The following is a 20,369-nucleotide window of genomic DNA, read 5'->3' as shown; positions in this document are numbered from 1 at the left end:
CCTCCCTGTCCCTCCCCGCACAGCAGTCTCCAAATTCAAAGCAGCCACCACATGCCCACCAATTCTTTTCACCATTCTTTTCCATACCTAGCACAGCAAAGACCTAAGTTTCTGATACTCACTGAAAAACTTAGTTTTAAAAATTATTATCTGCTATGATTTGTCAGAGCAAAGTGGGAGCAGAAAGGCACACTGTTTCCAATCTATTTGGCCACATCTGTTGCCTGAGATCTTAATAATTTTACACAAACATCTACTTTTTTTCATATCATCTAGCACCATGCTTTTACTGCAGCATCAGAGGGCATATAGCACGGCAAACTCCAAAGAACTGTTAATCTCTGAATAACAGATAATGACATCTATTCCTCACTGCTCTTTCTAGTAAGAAGACAAAGTGCCAAGTTTCATACACAAAGCCTCTCGCTGTAAATATATCAAAGAATTTGGGGAAAAACATAAATGAAGTAAGAAAAACATGAAATAGCACCCCAAGCAACACACACACGCACATGCGAGCGCACCCTGGATAGGAAACAGGGCCAAGAAAGAGAGACCGAAATTGGCTTAAGGATGAGGGCCCACGCATGCTCCTCAAGTCACAGGTCAGCAGTAAGTGAGAAACAGACGCCCCGGTGAGGGCCTGGGCGCGCAGTGTAGACACGAGCAACCTTGCGATGCAGCCAGAAGAGATGATGACACACACGGGGGAAAGAAGAGGCGTCCTGAGGCCTGACGAGAGATGCCTTCGTGTTCTCTCTGGGAACAGACTCAAAGGGGATATGTGCGGCTGCTGTGTCTCGGAAGTCAGTGGACAGCCTACAGCAATAAGCTAGAATATTCTCTAGGTTTTGCCTTATAAGAGACATTAAACATTGGCACAGAGTGAAATCCTTTCCTCTACGGTAAGGACATCAGGTCTGTCAGGGGTTACCAAGAAGGGGCCCCGCCTTTCGACCTCGATCTTCCCCTCAGACACCACTGCCTCATCATCCCCCACAGCACGAGTAAAGGGCAAACCTGCACATGGCCTGCAAGCTTTCAGAAACCAGGAAGAATGACTTGAAGTGACTTCGTCACCACAGCAGAGGGTGTGATTCTCGGGGCGGTGGCCTGAAGAGGGCCCTGACCGGAGACTGTCTATCACAGTCATGTCAAACCAGACATGGCCAAGCCCCGGACACACCTGAGAAGAATTCTTCCAATTCTCAAGACACTCAAGACAGCAACCTCGCCCTCAGCCCTCCCACAGTGGACCCATTTCACAGTCGGGAAAACACAGACCACATGCAGCAGTGGGACTGTCCCGTCATGAGCATTAAGGGGACGAGTCTTTACACAGAAGAAAATGGCCACGGCCGTTCTTACCATACACGCTGTACTCCAAATGTCAGCAGGTGTACTGTAACCTGCTCCTATTAAAACCTCTATGGATCTATACTGACGTGTCTGGATGTCTTCTGTGAAGTGTTTATGCTGGAAGGGAACAGACTGTATTACTATGGAGGAAAACAGACATTAAAAAGGAAAAAAGTGTCTTCTGATACATGATCATGAGCAAAATGTTCTAGAAAGAAAACTACTTACCACCCAGCAAGCATTTCCCAAGTCGGCAATTTTAACTCTAATTTTATCTGCGTTCCGTGGATCCAGGGGATTCACCAACAAGTCGGCCGCCCGGGTTTTTGCTGGCATGAGCAAACAGCAGGACAGTTAGTGCTCGGGACAAGTGGTCTGCATGTGTGCACACAATGTGTGCCGGGCACAGTCTCCTTTTCTAGACAAGTGATGGGATGAGCATTTAGGCCTGCAACCCTGTAAGTTGAACTCAACAGAAGTTTAAATTCTTGGGCTCCATCCCTGGAAGGTACTTCACAAAAGAGAGCACACTGGGCTGCCCAGACACTCCCTGACCCGGCCTTGTCCTTTCTCCTTGTATCCCTGATTCCTTCACCTCTAGGTCAACCCTACTCTGCTCTCTTTTGCGTCTTTCTAAAGCCGCTCCTCACTGCCTCAGAGCCCACAAGGGACCACACCGAGCTCACTGGTACGTTATCACGTGAAACACAAAGGTAGTGAGGACAGGTTCCTGGGTGCCAATCCCTTTGTAAGTGACACACAGTTCACCTGGTGACCACACCCCCTACCTCTCCTTCTGCTTGGGCTGAGCACACAGACCTCAAGGGTTAGACAATGGTTGACTAACAAATACAGATTAAAGGCCACGACCAAGCAACTTGGGTTTAGCCCAACTTTAACCCCAGGGTGACCCTGAGAGAAGCTCAACAGCAGACACAGGGTTACTAGGCTTCTCAGGGCTCCTGGGGCCAGAACAGCTTCTCAGACAAGTCCAAACCATGCCCCATTCAAGCACGGTTAACCAGGAGGCACCTGACAAAGGAAAATAACGTGGAGCAGCCCAGACAGAAAATCCTGAAGTGAGTAAGCATCTTCATCAAACCTCAAACTGACCAAAAGCTTGATTCCGGAAGCCACGTAACTATGGCTCTTATTTATCATAGAAGTCATTCTGAAATGGTATTTACACACTAAACAGGAAAGTCGACTCGATGCAGAACATTAAACACCCTTTTGTTTGCTCGAAGCCGGGCGCTGCTCAAGCACGTCCAGCCTCGCTTCAGGGGTGCCCACGCCGCAGAGCCCCGGCACTGAGGGCGCTCTGACTCCCTGGCAGCCCCACACAAGCAGCAAGGCATCCAGGAGCTGGGGTACCCACAGAGCTCTCCAACATCTTAAACCCTCAAGACCCAGCCCCCAGGCCTGTGGGTCAATGTGGGCCGGTCAGGCTCATTGTTCCCTGTTTGCCATCTGCCCTATGACCTTTTCTTCTTTAAAAGGATGCTGGTGCACTGTGGGCTTCACCAAAGGCGGTCTGAGCCAGCAGAACAAACACAAGAACTCACAAATGAAGAGAAGGAAAGCAGCAAAGACCCACACGAGGACACAAAATGTGTACAGTGACTGGGGGACAGGCTGAGAACACGGCATACACGCGCTGACCCAATGGGTAGATGGGCAGCATTAGAAATGGCCAGAGGACTCCCACATGTCACTCAATCAAGCAGAGTCAACAGGCAAGAAAATGAAGCTACTGGCTCCGCAGCTCAGCTAGTGTAAAGTCTGCACAACGGGATTCAAATCGAGGTTTCAACACCAACAGGCTCTGAGACTCTGGGCAATGACTTAAATTCTGTGAGGCTCAGTGCTCCAGAAAGAAGAGGAAGAGCCATGCCAGACCCCTCCCCCTCCAACCCCAGGCTAAGGCTTCCACTGGCCAGAACCAAAGCCCCACTGGCAGAGAGCAGAGGGGAAGCCACACAATTCAGATCAAAGGTCTAAGGAAGGAGCGGGGTGAAGCTCTAGTTCTGCTTCGCCCACATTAAGTGGGTGCCTGAGGGTACTCGCGGGGAAGGGGGTTCTGTGATGACCACCCATTCCCAGGTGTTTGAAAGATGTTTCCCAGGAGCTGGATAATTCAAGTCAACTAGAGGAAACACACTGCAAAAAACACAGCACCTCACATGTTCAATACTGTTTCTTTGCATTTAATCCCCCTCATTTATGATCACAAGACAAGGTGTCTTTAGTGATAGGCGGTTATCCTCTGGCTTCAGGTTGGTCAACAAGGACCCTGCTCACAATGCCTCCCAAATAACAGGGAATTCACTCCAGAACCTTAGCTGGTGAAGAACACAAAGGAGGCTTTTGAACGAGAATCTACTTGTAGTTCTGACTTCCTTTTCTCAGTGTGATGATGACCCGGCTAGGGTACCTGAGGCAGCCCTCAACAAAGCCCATGTGAACATGGCACTCGTGCGAGCTGTGCACTCCTACCGACTTTGCTTGGCCCGGGAATCGGGTCAGCTCCTCTGATGACGTCATCCCTGTGGTGACCTCCCACAGCCCTTCCTTGTTCTCCTCCTCTGCCAAGGAGGAACTGAAACGTGGGAAGAGAGAGGTGGGGAGATGTCACTTCAGGAAGGACTGGGCCCCTTAAATCATCTCTGTTGACCTGGTATCCCAGTGACACTGTTCATTCCATGTGAAGCTATCTTAGAAACCAGTAAGATGGCAGCGTGGCGGCCCTGAGTGACGACACGGCCGTCGCTGCTTATCTGCAAGGCACTGTGCTGGGCTCACGCTGACTCTTTATATACTTTAAAACATCCTTACAACAAAGGCGTGGCTACCTTCTCCATAAGCAGATGTTCAGAGCCAGGCCCAGAGAGGAGCAGAACTGGGAGATTCAATGCCCGAGCCTGGCCATTCATTCACCACGCATTTACTGAGTCCCTTCTGTGTACTAACGTGGCACTCGGAACAGCAGGAGCAAAACGTGTAAGGCTCCCCCACCATACCCCAAAATAGGAAACTCACATATCAGTGGGCACTAAAGTAAATAAAATGACTGAGTCACAAGCCATGTCAGAAAAGAAAGAAGAAAAACAAAGAAAGGAAATGGACAATGAGGATGTGCAGGGGAGGTCATTCCCGAGAAGGTGGCATGCAAGGAGAGGCCTGAACAAAGGGAGACACGAAGGGCGAGAGGCTCTCGGCAGAGGAGACAGCAAGTGCAAAGTGCAGAGAGGAGAAACAAGCTCGTACTTTTGAGACCCGTGAGGAAGTCATCGTGGGAGGGGCCGAGTGAGCCACGGGTGAGGGAGACAGTGCCAGAGAGTGAGCTGCTAGGAAATGGGCTGCGGAGAGCTCCTAAGCTTTCCAGAGCAACGCCTCGCAGTGTTATTCCTAGTGGAAAGACACTGGAGGTCCTCGGGAGGGAGGGGGAGGGAAGATGCCAGGACGTGCTTTGAAAAGCACTCTCTGGACTGCCCTGCAGAGACCAGGCCAGGCAGTGAGAGTCGCTGAGTGGGCAGCACGGCGCCTGTGTTACTGGCAGCAACCTGGGTCCCTGCCAGGTGAGGGTGAATACCTTGCAGGGAAAGCCAGCAGGACCAGATGGGACGGGCCAAGATGCGCGCTATGGCTCCAGCAGCTAATAATACAAAAGGAATCCTGCCTGCTCAGCCTTCAGTGGTTACCCAGTCAGTCCGGGGAGAAGTCCACATCCTTCTGCCCGGCACGTCCCTTCTTCCTTCACCCCTCCTGGCCTTTTCCTTCTCCTGCTCCCTCACATGTGTATACTCTGCTGCGACAACCAGGACCCACCAGCTCTGAACACAGCCTGTCTCTCTTGCCTCATGCTCATGCGGCGGTAGGTGGCCACCCAGCCTCCCAGGGCCCTGCCCCTTTCACGCAGGCAACAGAAGGCCTCCCATGCAGGCCACCGCCCACGGTCCTCGAACACCAGGCTGGGAACCAGAACTAAGTGCCTCCATACAAAGGACTGGAGAAGGAGATGCTGTCCCTGGTGTGTACCTAGAATTTAACAGTGAAAAGGTCTGCTTGATAAGAGATTTGGGTCAACATGAAAAACAGACCTCCTATTTCTCCCTGAGGTGACACCGGTGCGGCAGAAAGGGTGCTGGGGATGGAACGTGCACTAGACGAACAAGGTTCTGATGGTGAATGGGGAAAGGCGGGACAAAGGGAAGAGGAGAAGAGTGTAGCCAGACGGCACGGATCTGTTCATTATTCAGGAAAGGTTTATCACAGCACTGACTTAGACGCTGAAGATACAACGATACAATGCACGGGCTCGCCGAGATTGTACATCTCAGTGAGAAGGGTAACGGAAATATGAGCGTTCAGGTAAGAAAAGCAGGAGCAGCAGGTAAAGAGGGGAAAGGCAACAGGCCCGCTGGGGCCCCGGGCAGGGCTCATATTTGAGCTGCCGGCCGGCAAGCAAGTAAGTTGGCTGAAAGGACAAACCATGGATCCCGAGGAGGAAACATTCCAAGCAGGAGGAAACGCATCCGCAAAGGCACAGAAGCATGAGCGAACATGCATTTGCACACAGACGTTCTTTACTAGATTGTGAAAATAAACGGGGAGAAGCTATTATACTTGTGATGGTGGAACTTTTTCACTGTTTACTCCATTAATAAAAAATGCTTGCACATTCACCTCCATACATGCATATTTATAAATCTTACATGCTACTGTTCCTATATATTCTGTATATTATAAAAGGTAAAAAAAAAAAAAAAAAAAAAAAAAAAAAAAAAAAAAAAGTCACAAGAACGACCTGGAGACACACTGACTTCTGGAGAGTTGAATTGGGAATGTGGTTCTCGCAAGTGAGGGAGCAGGCAAAGAACAATGGGGTTGTGTCAAGAGGACAGAAAAGACAATGGGAAGGGGCTCACGTGGCCCCAAACTGGGAAAATTCTGGCCTCAGGAAGGGACGTGTGAGAGACTGCAGGGCAGGAGGCTCGCCTGGAAGGAGCACGAAAGCCTCACCTTCCGCATCTCTTCCGTCTGGCCGCTCCTCAGTTACATTCCTTCAGAATAAACCAGTGACCTAGCAAGTAAACCTGGGTTCTGCGAGCTGCTGTAACAGATTAACTGGAACAGGGGGACGTGGGAACCTCCGACTCACAGCTGACGGGTCAGAAGCACGGGTGACAATATGGGATTGTCACTGGTGTACGAAGGGGGTCGGGGTGTCTTGTGGGCCTGAGCTTTTAGAAGATTTTTTTTTAGGTTTTTTTTAGAAGCTTTTTAGAAGATTTTATTTGTCAGAGAGAGAGAGAGAGAAGAGGCGCACACAAGCAGGGGCAGCGGCAGGCAGAGTGAGAGGGAGAACCCCCCAATGCAGGACTCGATCCCAGTACGCTGGGATCCTGACCTAAGCCGAAGGCAGACGCTTAACCAACTGAGCTGCCCAGGCGTCCCTGGGACTCAGCTCTTACCATGTGGGACCTGATGCTGTCTCCAGATCGTGTCAGAATTAAGCTAAATCATAGGACACCAGCTGGTGTCAGAAAAGCTTCTGGTGTAGGGAAGATGCCCTACACACACATCTGGTGACCAGAGTTGTCAGAAGTAGTGTGTGAGAGTGAAGGAAGACACACAGAGGTGAGTCTTTCCCTAGACGAACCTACCTTCCATGTGAGAGCATTTTATAAGCACCCTCAAAGAGTCCTTGGTCAGGTTAAAAGTAAAAAGGAACAGGATATGTCTACCCAAGAAAAAAAAAAAAAAAACACCCACATCCTTAGGATGATTAGCTAGAGCCAATGAGTAACAGAGACGGCTCCGGGGTCTCCCACCTGAGGGACTGGGAGGGGCTGTGGGATTCCTCCTGCTCTGCAGGGCTGGGTCATCGACAGACTCATCATGCGGTAAACACTCCTGTCAGCAGGGGGAGCAGAGGAGGGTACTGAGCTACTCCTCTGTGGGCCAGAATGGAAACCAACCGTGATGCCCCAAGTTCGCTTAGCATGACACAGGCAGACAGGTCACGTGGCACTCACTCTCAAAATAAGGGGCTGATAGAGGTCATCATCGCATTAAGATCCATGCCACTTCCTTTAAAATGGCTTTAACCTTTGGAGAGCAGAATTCTACAATCAGGAACAAACATCAAAGTAAAATAAGAGACTTCTTCCTCAATACAAAAAGCAGGTATGTTTTTTTTCCCTGAATACAAATGAAACAAAACAAAATCCCAAAACTAAATATACCCTATTGGATGGAAGTACGAATCATAACCTACATATTCTATAAACGCTACAGTACGTGATAACTGCTGGACCGGGAGGGTTTCTGCAACCGGAGACGCCACTACCTACAGAAGCGGGACGAGAAGCTCAGACATGGGACTGATATTCAGAAGGCAAGAGAAAGGCTAAGCGGCACGGAGCACATTTTAAATGACACTACTTATGCAGGGGTACAATAATACAACGAGAGTGGTGAACAGATACATACAGGACTTGACCACCTCCAGTCAATTCCCTTCAGAGTGTGTGTCAAGGACACGATACCAGGGCCACTGAAAGCAGACACCTGGTTGGGGGGGGGGCACTTACTTTTTGGCAAATCTCCAGTGCTGGAGGCTGAAACCGTCCGGCTTCTGTCATGGGATGGACTGCTTTCCTCAGGCTCAGTAAGCGGGGATCCCTCAGAAAGCGCGGAGCCACAAGCCACAGGTTCTAAGGGCCCAGAGAACAATGATGTGGAAAACTCCGGAAACTGTGACTCAGGAATTTTATGCCGTCCATTTGGCAATTCACCATTGAATTGTTCATAGGAGCTGCTGTATGTGTAATCGCTTTCTGCATTTGGCTCATCGAGATTATATTCCTCAGGATTTGGGCAATCTTCTTCTTCATCATCTTCATCATCCAGCTGCTGTTCCAGTAAGAATGGGCCATTCTCAATATGGCCGTTGGTTTTGGGTGATTCTATCCACGCAGGGTCTGTGTTGGTCAGTTCCTGTTCAACATCATCTTCATCTTTCTCAGTGTTTTCTTTCTCGGTGTCTTCTTTCTCTTCCTGGTCCTCAGCCTCGCCTTAAAAAGTTGATGGGTTAAGAATCAGAATGTGTCACTCTCCTTAACACAGTGACACTAGGTTCATATTTCCCCCAACAAGAGACAATTTTGAATGTGCTTAATTTACTGTTTTTTTTTCTCCCCCTCAAGTAAGCTCTACACACCCAACATGGGGCTCAAACTCATGACCCTGAGATCGAGTCACATGCTCCACTGACCGAGCCAGTCAAGCGCCCATGAATGTGCCTGATTTCTGCACTACAAAGCAAAACACCTCTTGGCTCTCAGGGTAAGATCTTAGGTTTTCTAAATCTTATTTTTTATTTAGTAAATAATTGGCTAACTCTTATTAGAAAAAGTTAGACTTGGGGAAAAAATGACTATAAATAGAATCGCCTTTCCGCTTCTACCCTCTCTTCTACAATCTTCAGAAAATGTCCGTGGGTACATTACTTTAGGTTAAAGGTTAATTACAAAATAAAGAACAATCATTAACATGATCGAGACATGGTGTTAGACATTTTCCATTTTTAAAAACCTATTTTAGAAATACTAACATATTTCTGGCATTCATTTTACAAATGAAGTGGCAGACGGTTTCCCATATTCCCCAACCAGGAGTTGGAAAGAATCATCCTCACATCTGAAGCCGCAGCACCAAGTGAGCCTGCGTGGTGAGCTGGCGGGTGCCCAGTAAGGAAGCTCCAGGACCCCATGCAGACTGACCGTTGTCGTTGGCAGGCTCGCCCTCGGCCGCGTCCTCTAAGCCGGCAGCTTTGAGTTTCCCCTCTGGGCCGTAGTCATCGTCTTGTTCATTGGAAGGTACCGCTGACGTGATGTTTTCTTCTATTATTTTCCTCTCGGCTTCTCGCTCCAATTCTTCTATTTCCTGCAGGCGCTTTTCCAATAACTCAGCCTGCCTCTTCTGCTTCTTTTTCAGTTTTTTCTTTTTGTTCTTAGATATTTTTCCTATCTACAACATGTCAAGAAGACACCACAGGTCAGTCTGCCCCGTTAGAGCACTACGTAGGAGTACGAGCACCAGCACGACAAACACAGACAAATCCTGTTTCCTCAGGTCTTACTCGTGAAAACCTTGTGCTCCGGGTTACAGTAAAAACAGAAAGAAAGAAGCCTGATGACATCAAGTAAGGGGGCTACTAGCAGGCCCTGCCCTCAGAGGGACACACGGTTCCCATCCAAGAAGTCTGTCTCAATTCAACTTTAAGAATGGAAAATGCTGAGATACTCTGGCCTTTAAATAAGAAGCACCTCTTGCAAGTTTTGTCACTGCCTATACACAAACTAACGATATGTCCTGTCTCACCCAGCTATCTGCCATAAAAGACAAGCCTGGCGACACGGGTGCACTGCCCTCATTGTTGGTCAACAGCACTGTGGGTGCTTGGGTCTCACACACTGAGCTGTTATCAACAGGCAGGACTGCAGAAACTGCCAGCAATGAGCATAGGAAGTCAAGGGAAAAAAGAAAAAGCCACAGTTTCAGCCTGCCTCCGACGAGGCCATGTGACTGGGTAAGTGCTGGCAATGACAGCCTCCAGTTCTTCCACAGAATCAATCAACAGGACAAGCTGCTCCAACCACAGCAGGAATGTAGGCAATGGCTCGGCGTCCCAGCAAGCCAGGGGGCATAATTATTACCACTCCCCCTCGTAGGGGGCCGTTCACTCCAGAGTGACGGCTGCTGGCAGCACGCTCAATTTCTCAACGTTTCCTTTCAAATGCTTCTGGTTCCTAACGTTCTTTCAAGACTTGTAGGTGACTCGTCAACTCAAGATACATATATTCTATCCTCTACTGGAACTAAGCAGGTTTAGGGACACTCGGGTAACACTTAATTCCAAGCAGCTTGTTTCATACCTCAAAACAGACAATGTTTAACGACTGGCTGGAAAACAAATCGGAGTGCAAGCTTCAGAAAACCAGGTATCTTGGGGGCAAGTCAGAACTAATGTTAAGTGTTTCATAATAATCACACTTCAAACTCTATCTCGATCACATCACATTTCACCAGACTCCGCCAACAGCAACCCAGAAAGTGCACAGGGAAAATGAAGACCAAACTTGGAAAAGCTCCAACGATTCCAACTCTAAAAATCACTTCAACACACCGGAACAGTAAGTCTCGTATATTCAAGGACACACAGCATTTATAAACATGCCTGTCTTTCATATTACTACGTATTAAACATCTACAATTGAGAACATAACAAAAAAAGGTACAATCCATTCCCCCAAAAAACCTTAAATGAAAAACTGTTGCAGAAAGCAGCAGAGACCAATGTTATAACTTGAAAAGCTCGATAAGGAACAGCTGCTTTTAACACAAAGGTAAAGGTAAGTGTATGTGTAGGTACTTACGGGTTTTTGCTGTGGAGCCGTACTCACTACAACAAAAGGAAACAAAATGAATGTTTAGAGGAAAATAGGTCTGTATCTTTATGCACGTAATCTGAACTGTAAAATGAAGGTAATTATTGCCTTTTAATGGCTACCCAACTTCAAAATGGTTAAACATCAGAGCTTTCTAATCACAGGGATCTAAAGAAAGTTTATCCAACTCAAACGACTGGCTCTGCAAAGGCACGGGCGTAGCTGATCATAAGGAGCCATTTCTCTTATTTATCTAAAATTAAAAACCCACTCATTTCAAAAAGAGTCAATCCCAAAGCACTGACCGATAACTTAAGAAAATGGAGAAGAGTTCACAAATGTCACATAGTCATCTAACCAAATCTGTTTTGCAGACAATAAAATGAACAGTTTAGATTAGGAGGTGTACATGTAAGTTTGAAAACTAAGCAAGTCTACATAGCGGAAATAAATCAAATATTCTAGAAATCACACAACTGGTCCTTGCTGACATCCACAGCTTGATCGGCTGTAGGTCTCTGATCTAAAACGCACCCTGACGGTAGAACACAAGACTGGGAGGCGGTGCCTCTCCCCAGAGCCTGTCAGTCACCGCACAGCAGCCCGTCAGCTGCACACTCGCCCGACGACACACTAGGGTGCGGAAACAGAAAGAGATGGCGAGAGCGGTCACGTCACTGCAGCCGTTACACTCTGTCAAAACCAGACGGAAAACTCTAGATGCCAATCCTTAAGGCATCTGACCTTCTCCCCCAACGTGGGTCTTTCGTAACTGATTCCAAACCCGCCATTAGACTCAGATTGATGAAGACTACCTAGAGACTAGGAAGCATTCTAACAAGCCTGAAGCCAGGGGAATATTCTGATGACTACAGGTCACTACACAACCTGTTACTATATGCTCCCCTGCAGACAAGTGTGCAGCACAGGACAATGTTCCAATGTAGATGAAGCAGCTCACAAGATTGCAAATGATCTTTTAAGGGAGGATCAAGTTAAGCAACTCAAATATTAACGCATAATTGGGGCATCTTCCTTTTCAAGAAAAAGGTCTCATTATTTCTAGCAATCAGACTCTTCCAAAAGTTCCTAAGAGATACATGTTTGACTCAACTGCCTTCAGCGTGGCCCCCAAACAAATTGAAACAAAGCCGGCTCAGCTCACTCACCTGCAGACCCCGAAGGAGGAGGAGCACCTGCTTTCTGCCACTCCGTGGCCTCGGCTGCCATTCTTCTCACATACGCATCATCCACACACATCAAGATGTTCTCCGGCTTTATGTCAGTATGAATGATCTTGCACTTACTGTGTAGATAATCTAACCCCTGAAGGACCTGGTCATAGTAAAATCAAGAGAAGAGACGACTTATTAATACCTTCGTTGTTCCACACTCGTAAAATTGGTACCATAATCACAAGGCATCAGACACGAAAGGTGTTTAGTAAAAATCTCCCTCCTGCCCCAGACCCCAGAAGGGCCCAGCACCTTCCCATAAGCAACCAATGTGCATCATTCTGGTGATTCTTTATGTTCATGGAAGTAAACACATCTATACCTATACTTTGTTTACAACAACTTTACTGAGATGTAATTTACATAAAATTTACCCTTTTATGTACAAGTGTACCATTGTACAAGTCAATGGTTTTTAGATGTGCACCATCACCACTATGTAAATTAGCACATTTTTATCACCCAAAAAAGAAACATGCTACCCACTGGCAGTCACTCTCCATCTCTTCTCAGCTCCCCAGCCCTAGGCAACCACTAATCTACTTTCTATCTCCACACATTTGCTGGCTCTGGACATTTTATATAAATGGAATCATACAAAGTGGTCTTTTATAACTGGCACAATGTTTTAAAGGTCCATCCACGTGTAGCACATACTTCCGTTCTTGTAACTGCCAAATAATATTCCACTGGACATGCTATATTTTGTTTAACCGTTCACCTGATGGATATTTGGATTGTTCTCCCTTTTTTGGTTCCTATATATTGTTATGGACATCCATGCATGAGTTTTTGTGTAGACAAACGTTTTTATTTTTCTTGGGTGTATACCTGGGAGTACGACTGTGAGGTTGTAGGCTAACTCCTGTTTTCTACAGCGGGCACGCCTTGTCGCATTCCCACAAGCAATGTATGAGGGCTCCCCCCTCCTTGTCATGGCCTACACTTTGTTATCTTTTTTATTTTAGTCACCCCAGCAGGTGTGAAGTATGATCTGTGTCTCTGTGATGTCTAATGATGTGTACACATTTCTAATACTGCAGGAAAACAGGACGGAACAGCTGTGGAGTCCAGACCACACGACAGCACTGAACTCGAAGAAACTGCTGAAGTATCCACGAAAACAAAACCCACAAAACGTACACAGTCCAGTGACCTAAATACGAGGCCACAGTATCTCTGGGATTATTTCCATCAGAGAGGAATTCTTTCAATTCTTCCCATAAACAAAAATAAATTTTTAAAATATTCCCATCATGATCCTGTACATTACAAATTCTACCTGCTCAATAAATATTAGCATTTAATAAATATCACACACTTTATATCATGTAGGGGTCTTGTCCACAACAGACAAGGGAGTCGGAAAAACAAGCAGTAGACACATAATATGTATCCATATTATGTATTTCCAACTCTAGAAAGTTCTCAGCAATAGCCCAATGCTCTGTCTACTGTAAATGACTAAACAACTTCAACAGACAATAGCATTGGGAAATGAGGGGACAGAGGTTCCACAAGGAAAATGAGAAAAGGAAAACCCATCTCTCTCTTTTTTTTTTTTTTAAGATTTTATTTATTTATTTGACAGAGATAGAGACAGCCAGCAAGAGAGGGAACACAAGCAGGGGGAGTGGGAGAGGAAGAAGCAGGCAGGGAGCCCAATGCGGGGCTCGATCCCAGACTCTGGGATCAAGCCCTGAGCCGAAGGCAGACGTTTAATGACTGAGTCACCCAGGCACCCTTGAAAACCCATCTCTTAAACAGGATGAAAATCTCTACACTTATCTAAAATAACTACCTAGGAAGTATTTTTACATGACTTCAACTGACCAAGCACCAAACTCCTGTAACAGGTCATGCAGCTGATTCTAGGTGTATGACCTACAGCAATAAACGAAGCTCCCTGTCTCCTGGGGCTTAGAGCCCCTGTGTCCTCAGAGAGCTTACGGGCTTACGCCAGGAGGAGGAAAGGGACTGGCCGAAAAGAAACCAAGATGAACCATGGGCATAACAAACACGATTTAATGAGCTGCTGACAAGTTCCTAGTAAGCACCAAAACAATGAAACAGATAAAACCAGAATGACAGAAGAAAAGGCACTTGGGTTTGTTGGTTTTTTTTTGCCTTAAAATTAATATTTAATGTTTGCAATAGTACTGCAATTAGAACTATTAAATTATGTTTAAAACATCAAAGGACCAGGAAGAAAGATTCAATATACGTTTCCATAAAGAATTAGGTTATAATCCCGATGGGAACACAATCCAAGGGGCCTATATGTTATCCACTGACATTCATGCACCTTATTTGTTCAAACTGAAATGATACGAGGAACTTTTATATCTGAATGACAAGAGAGATTCTGAGAAGTTCAAGAAATTAATGGACAGGAACAGTAATGATTTCTAACCTATGGAGGCAAAGGAACAAGATTTTTGAAAAACTTTATACAGTTTAAAATCATTCCAACTGAAATTGCATTTCAATGATCATTATTAACTCAAAGTAAAAATATCAGCTTCTTTTCACCACCATTTCATGCCTAAGTCACTCCTATCTTTCCACCGTAGCTCTTCCGTGGTGGTCAGGTTGTTTCACTGTGTGGGAGGCTACACAAGTAAGAGTTAATGTGATCCAGGATCCAAATGTGTTCATGAGTTCCCAATGAGAAGGCAGCACCTGAGATGAACACAGTGCTCCCAGCAAGAAGTTAAGGTTTCAGATTTTTAAAATATTTGTAATTGCACACAACTGAGTTACCTTTCCTTAAGAAGCACAGCTTATAATGTCTGATGATGAACACAGTGAAAGAACTGACTGCTGAGACAAATTAATTAAGACAATGCAAATCTTAAAGGAAGGAGTTGAGAGACACAGCACAGTGTGGTGTTAAAACAGGACCTTGGGACTCACACCACTCCTAGACTCCTGCCAGATCGTTCATTCACCGGGCAAGGTACTTACACTGTCTGAGCTTCCATTTTCATATTAAGGGTGTGTGTGTGTGTGTCTGTGTGTGTGTATCTACAAAGTAGAAATAAGGTCTGAATTAGAAATAATCTATGGAAAATCTACAAAAAACAAGGTCTAGCTCACAGGAAGCTCAAAATAAATGGGAGAACTGAACAAAGTCAGAACATCGGTACTGACATTAACTAAACAACTCTGACTTTGCTCAGTCACTTATTAAACTTCTCTGGGTCTCATTTCTCCCACCTGTGCGTGGGCTATCCCTAATAAACTCTGTGGTACATCCCAGCAATGAAATTCTGATGCCATAATTTCTTTTAATTCTGAACTACAATTCTTTTACAAGTCTTTAGCTGTAGACTAAAAAGAATGGCTATTTTAGCATTTCTGTTCTCAGCCAGTGAAGTTTAAAGCATCCCCAGAATCCGGAATAAACAGTAATGATGGGCAATCTCATAACCATTTACGCAGAATAACTGTGATGATGCACAAAAAAGAGAAAAGCAGTGAATGAAAGCTTCGTGCCCAGAATAGATCTCCTCTTGCAAAATCTGAGAAGCAGAGTTAGAAGGAGCCTTTACGAATTTTCTGTGTTTCCTCACTTGCCAGGCCTGGTGTACTTGTCTTTCTTGCCTAAAAACACATACTCGGCCTCATCAGCAGGAGGCAGCAGAGGCTGCAGAGCGCGCCTGCTCGCCAGCGGCTGGGATCTACAGCCGTCGTGGGAGCGGAGCGCAGTCCGCGCACTGATGGGCCGGGGCCGCACCTCCCTCAGAGGAGCCAGATCACACCCCCAGCAGCAGCGGCCAGTTTTCTCCTAGTGAAGCCAGATGAGCATGCTAGCAGCAGCCTGTCAGCGAAGGCAGAGCCCAGGGCTGGGAGCCTGGGGCCCCTAGTTCTGGCTCAGAGCAAGTCCCCTTCCCTGACCTCAAATTCATCTGTACAATCAGAGGCTTGGGCAAGATGGTCTCTCAGGTGTCTTTCTGTGCACCTGTGGGGATGGCAGAGAGCATCTAGTACTGGTGTTAACAACATAAGCCTACAGCTTGCCACAACAGTCCGTGATCTTAGAGATACAAGAGGAGGCGTGAGTTGAGAGAAATGTGGGAACTTCTCTCGAAGATGTCTCCTGGGCCCTGCTCACCACCCAGAAAATGAAGCCTCCTCCCAAATTCTAAACTGCAAAGAGAATGAGAATGACAGCAACTTTCTAAATTATTTCCAGGGACGCCTGGGTGGCTTAGTCAGTTAAGAGTCTGCCTTCAGCTCAGGTCCTGATCCGAGGGCCCTGGGATCAAGTACCCCATCGGGCTCCTTGCTTAGCAGGGAGCCTGCTTCTCCCTCTGCCTGCCGCTCCCTGTTTGCGTTCACTCTCTCTCTCTTTCTCTCTGACAGATAAATAAATAAAATCTTAAAAAATAAATAAATTATTTTCTGACTCTGGTCACCCGTGGGGACTTTCTTGCCCCACGCCTGAACAAAGGACGCAGGGCAGAGAGACTTGGCCAGCCTCTTACTCCATAAGGCCTTGCTCATGCAGCACGCAGGGGAGCCCAACAGGCAGCGGGAGGGGCTGACCCCACGCAGGAGCCCCGAGATATGACTCCTTGTGGTGTGGACGAAAGCACCAGAGGGGGTCTCCTCAAGCCTAGACACTTTCCTACTAGGAAAGCTAAGCCTCCCACTGGATTTCTCTTCTTCACTAGACAGACATGAGGTAAACTCTACAACCTGCTTCTGACAATTCTGACAACTCAACTGAATGCAGGGGTGTGGAAATCCCAGCTCAACGGAAGGGGCGGGAACCGGATGCGCACGCACACACAAGCTTCCGTGGACACTGTCCTCGTCTGCTGTGACACGGAACAGGCTTCCGCTCCGTGTTCTAATTGGACTGCTGAGAATTCATGAGCAAACCCTGCAGCCGTTCCTCCGAATGCGGCCAGGAGGAAAGAGAAAGCCTCCGTGCCCAGCACGTAGAGGGCGCTGCAGAGCGCTGGGCTGAGAAAGGCTGCCCACATTTCTGAGCTGAGGACACAACCGTCTGAGGAGAACTCCAAGTTAGGACAGAACCAAATGTACTACCACAATGAATATAAACACGTTTACCAACTTAAAATTCATCTTCTGTTCTACCACCGATTCCTGGCTCAGTGATCATGAATTCACTGGTAACTAGGAGCAGTAACATAAATGAAATGGTAAATAGATACTCAGTGTAGACAAAAGCATTCCATGCTAACAGGTGACTCTGCCTGTCCCAGAAGGGCCAGGCTCTTTGTCTGCCCCCAGAACCCCTGACCCACACAGGCACTGCATTTCACAAGCCCCCTTAGGTTACATAGCACAGCACATATTACCAATTACAAGTCACTTAGTAAGTAACATCTAATGGCTATCTCCTCAATCTAATTGCCAGCTCTACCATTAAGACAAAGAAAACCATTTACCACGAACAGACCCACAAATGCACACTTTTCACAAACACATGCTATAACCTAAATGCTCCCAGATCTTTCTGTGTAGACATTTCACAGGACCTTGCAGCTGAAAGCATGGGTTCTGGAATTCTACCACCTGAATTCAAATCAGCGCTTAAAAAAGTGGGTGTCTAAAGAGCACTATAAATGCTAGTGACAATCACAGTTATAGAAGAGTAATAAATATTTAAAAATCCAGAGCGACAAGCTGCGACTGCCAGTTTTTCCAGTACCATAGCAAAGTCACCCAACTCAGGGCCTTGCCGTTACCAAGAGGCCACTTCCTTACAGGTTCCTGTAAAGGGCAATGAATTAAACAATAAAGTTTTAAAAACTAAAATATCAGCTGCCCTTTCAATATATAAGCAAGTCAAAGCCATGTTTAAAGAAGAGCAACAGCATCTGAAGAAGCCATACCTTTCATGCATCACAAGTAAACACGGCCAGCATCAGCATCCTGTTTCTTCTTCTGGATTCAGAAGTAAGAGCAAGACATGAAACAGACCTCACTAAAGCGGACTTAAAAAGAAGAACTGAAAGCTGGCGGATGAGCAGACCCACACAAGACTCCACACCTGAGCCAGAGAAGCAGCCTGGGAAAGGCAGGGGCTGCACACAGCGTCCGAGACGCCCCCAGCATGGCCCTTCTCCGATCCAGCACAAGGTCACCAGCATGACACGAGGACAGCTCAGAACTGACCAAGGCACTGAGAACAGTGTATGGGAAACCCTGAAAAGAAAGATGATTCAACTATGTCATTACTTTTAAAATACAAACAAGTGGTAATGTTGGTCTGTGAGCCCATCAAATCATAGAAAGTGAGCCATTTTATAGAATAAGAAGAGGAACGTATACTTCTTTAAGGAAAGACAACCTATCAAACACATTCTTTGACCAAAGAGACACAGGATTCACACAGAACGCACAACTCCAAGAGCTCACAAGGCAGGTGGGGAGACACACAGGCTACTTCATGCTGGTCACCACGCTGGACGCCGTGTCAACAGTCCCTCCATGTTAATCTTCACAAATTACCTATTACCACCCCAATTCTATAAATGAGAAAACAGGCTCACAGAGGCTACATCATCGGATCAGGGTCACAAAACAGTAAGCGCCAAAGGTATAATGTGAAGTCTACTGACAAGGCACCAACCCAGTGCACCTTCCCCTATTCCGGTGGTTTTCCACAAAAGGGAATTCTGCCTCCTCGGGGACATCCGACAAAGTTTAGAGACCTTTAAAATTGTCACAACTGGGGTGGTGCTGGCTGATACAGGCATCTAGTTGTTTGAGGCTAGGGATGCTTCTGAACACCCTACAATGCACAAGACAGGTCCCCACAACGAAGGATTTCCAGTCCAAAATCTCAATAGTGCCGGGGCTGTGAAACTGGGGCGTATACAGTAAGACGCTACGATCATTAGGAAAGGCACAAATGGAGGCCACAGGCAGACCGAGGAGGGAAGAAAGAGCATTCCTAATGGGGGTCGTGTGGGAAGCCTTTGTCACGGAAACTGGATTTTGGATGAGTCTTTCAAAACATGGGTAGAAAAGAAAGGGCAGTATTTTTCGCAGCAGAAGACAAAAGAAATGATCAAAGATGTGCAGCTAAAAAATGGCCAAGTGAGTACTTTCTCTAAAATACCTACAAAATGAAACTAGTAAAAAATTATGATTAAAAACTCTGCATGCATTTGTAAAATTTTGGGCATCTGTGAACATTCCTAAGAGGCTGGCAACCTGGCTGACTCTGGGAGAGAAGCTGGATACCTGAAGGACCTAACATTTTAGAACACTTACCTGCATTATCTATTTAAAAATATTAATTAATGGGAAAACATTTACCTGCCAGGAGATAAAAGCTGAAACGGGGTTTGCAAGGGGAAATACGGGCTGATACCAGATGGCAGAAAACCTTAAACAGCTTCATAGGAAAACAGTGATTTAACGTTATTGGACAGTAGGGCAGGTATAGTTCTGAAGGTATTCCACGCTGCTTGGCAAAATGCTAACGGTAAGAGCTCCGGAGCCAGATGCTCTGGGTACGAAGGACTGGCCCACAGCTTACTACTTTTTTAAGTCACCTCCTGACCGGAGGCAAGTTACTTAAACTCTCCACACCTCCGTTCCTCTTCCATAAAATCATCGCTGAAACAGGCCTCAGTTAAAGGTTGTCTTTTGTCAAGGCAGCTGAACAGAAGACAAAACTAATACTATATTCCCTATATAACTTTAACATTCCTTATATTATCTTTCATTTAGCCTCCATCCAAAGATACGTAGAAATAGTAAACAAACACAAATTATCTATTTCTTCTGAATTATTTTCTAAGTAACTAAGTGGGACATTTCACAGTAATGATATTAGATAAAACAATTTCTCGGTATGCCATATCACTTACCTTAAGAAAAGGTCAATACACCAAAAGAAATACATGCCTGACATTTACATATTGCCCTCTTTACAAGACAGAATGGCATATGATTAAATAATTATAAAGCTGACATAACAAGTCCAAAATGTTATGCACTGTAATATACACGCATATATTTGCAAAACAGGGATTATATTTATACGCACGTGTGTGTGTGTGTGTGTGTGTGTGTGTATTTAAGACCAGGAATTTCCATTGAAAGGCTAGCCACTTACGCACTGGGGGGGGCGGGGGCTGCCCTCACATCCTCACCTGTCGAATGATACTCTTCACACAACGTACTGGGAGGCCTTGGTAATTGGACTTGATGATCCACTTGAGGAGATGGTGGCCAAGTACTTCGAAGACCATGCAGACGTCTGGTACATGGTTAAGGATCATTTGCAGATACATTTCCTGGAGTGATGCAATTACTCAAAGCAGCATCA

At 46.3% G+C, this 20,369-nt stretch overlaps 1 protein-coding gene across 13 annotated transcripts in view; it reads right to left on the bottom strand.

The window, feature by feature from the left end:
- The window catches only part of SRPK2 (SRSF protein kinase 2), a 225,120-nt gene that overhangs the window by 15,694 nt on the left and 189,057 nt on the right, over positions 1-20,369 (bottom strand). For 12 of the 13 annotated variants that reach the window (XM_057304080.1, XM_057304081.1, XM_057304082.1 and 9 more), the window contains 7 exons: positions 20,194-20,300; positions 11,984-12,149; positions 10,803-10,828; positions 9,147-9,393; positions 7,956-8,438; positions 1,588-1,688; positions 1,369-1,476 (listed from right to left, as the gene is read on the bottom strand). In XM_057304080.1, coding sequence (XP_057160063.1) covers positions 1,369-1,476; positions 1,588-1,688; positions 7,956-8,438; positions 9,147-9,393; positions 10,803-10,828; positions 11,984-12,149; positions 20,194-20,300 — 1,238 coding nt within the window. The remainder of the gene's footprint in view (positions 1-1,368; positions 1,477-1,587; positions 1,689-7,955; positions 8,439-9,146; positions 9,394-10,802; positions 10,829-11,983; positions 12,150-20,193; positions 20,301-20,369) is intronic. The other variant, XM_057304087.1, reaches the window with a different exon arrangement.

The sequence above is a fragment of the Ursus arctos genome, unplaced genomic scaffold (genome assembly GCF_023065955.2).
Source record: "Ursus arctos isolate Adak ecotype North America unplaced genomic scaffold, UrsArc2.0 scaffold_3, whole genome shotgun sequence".
NCBI lineage: Eukaryota > Metazoa > Chordata > Mammalia > Carnivora > Ursidae > Ursus > Ursus arctos.
This window is presented reverse-complemented; position numbering and strand designations above follow the sequence as displayed.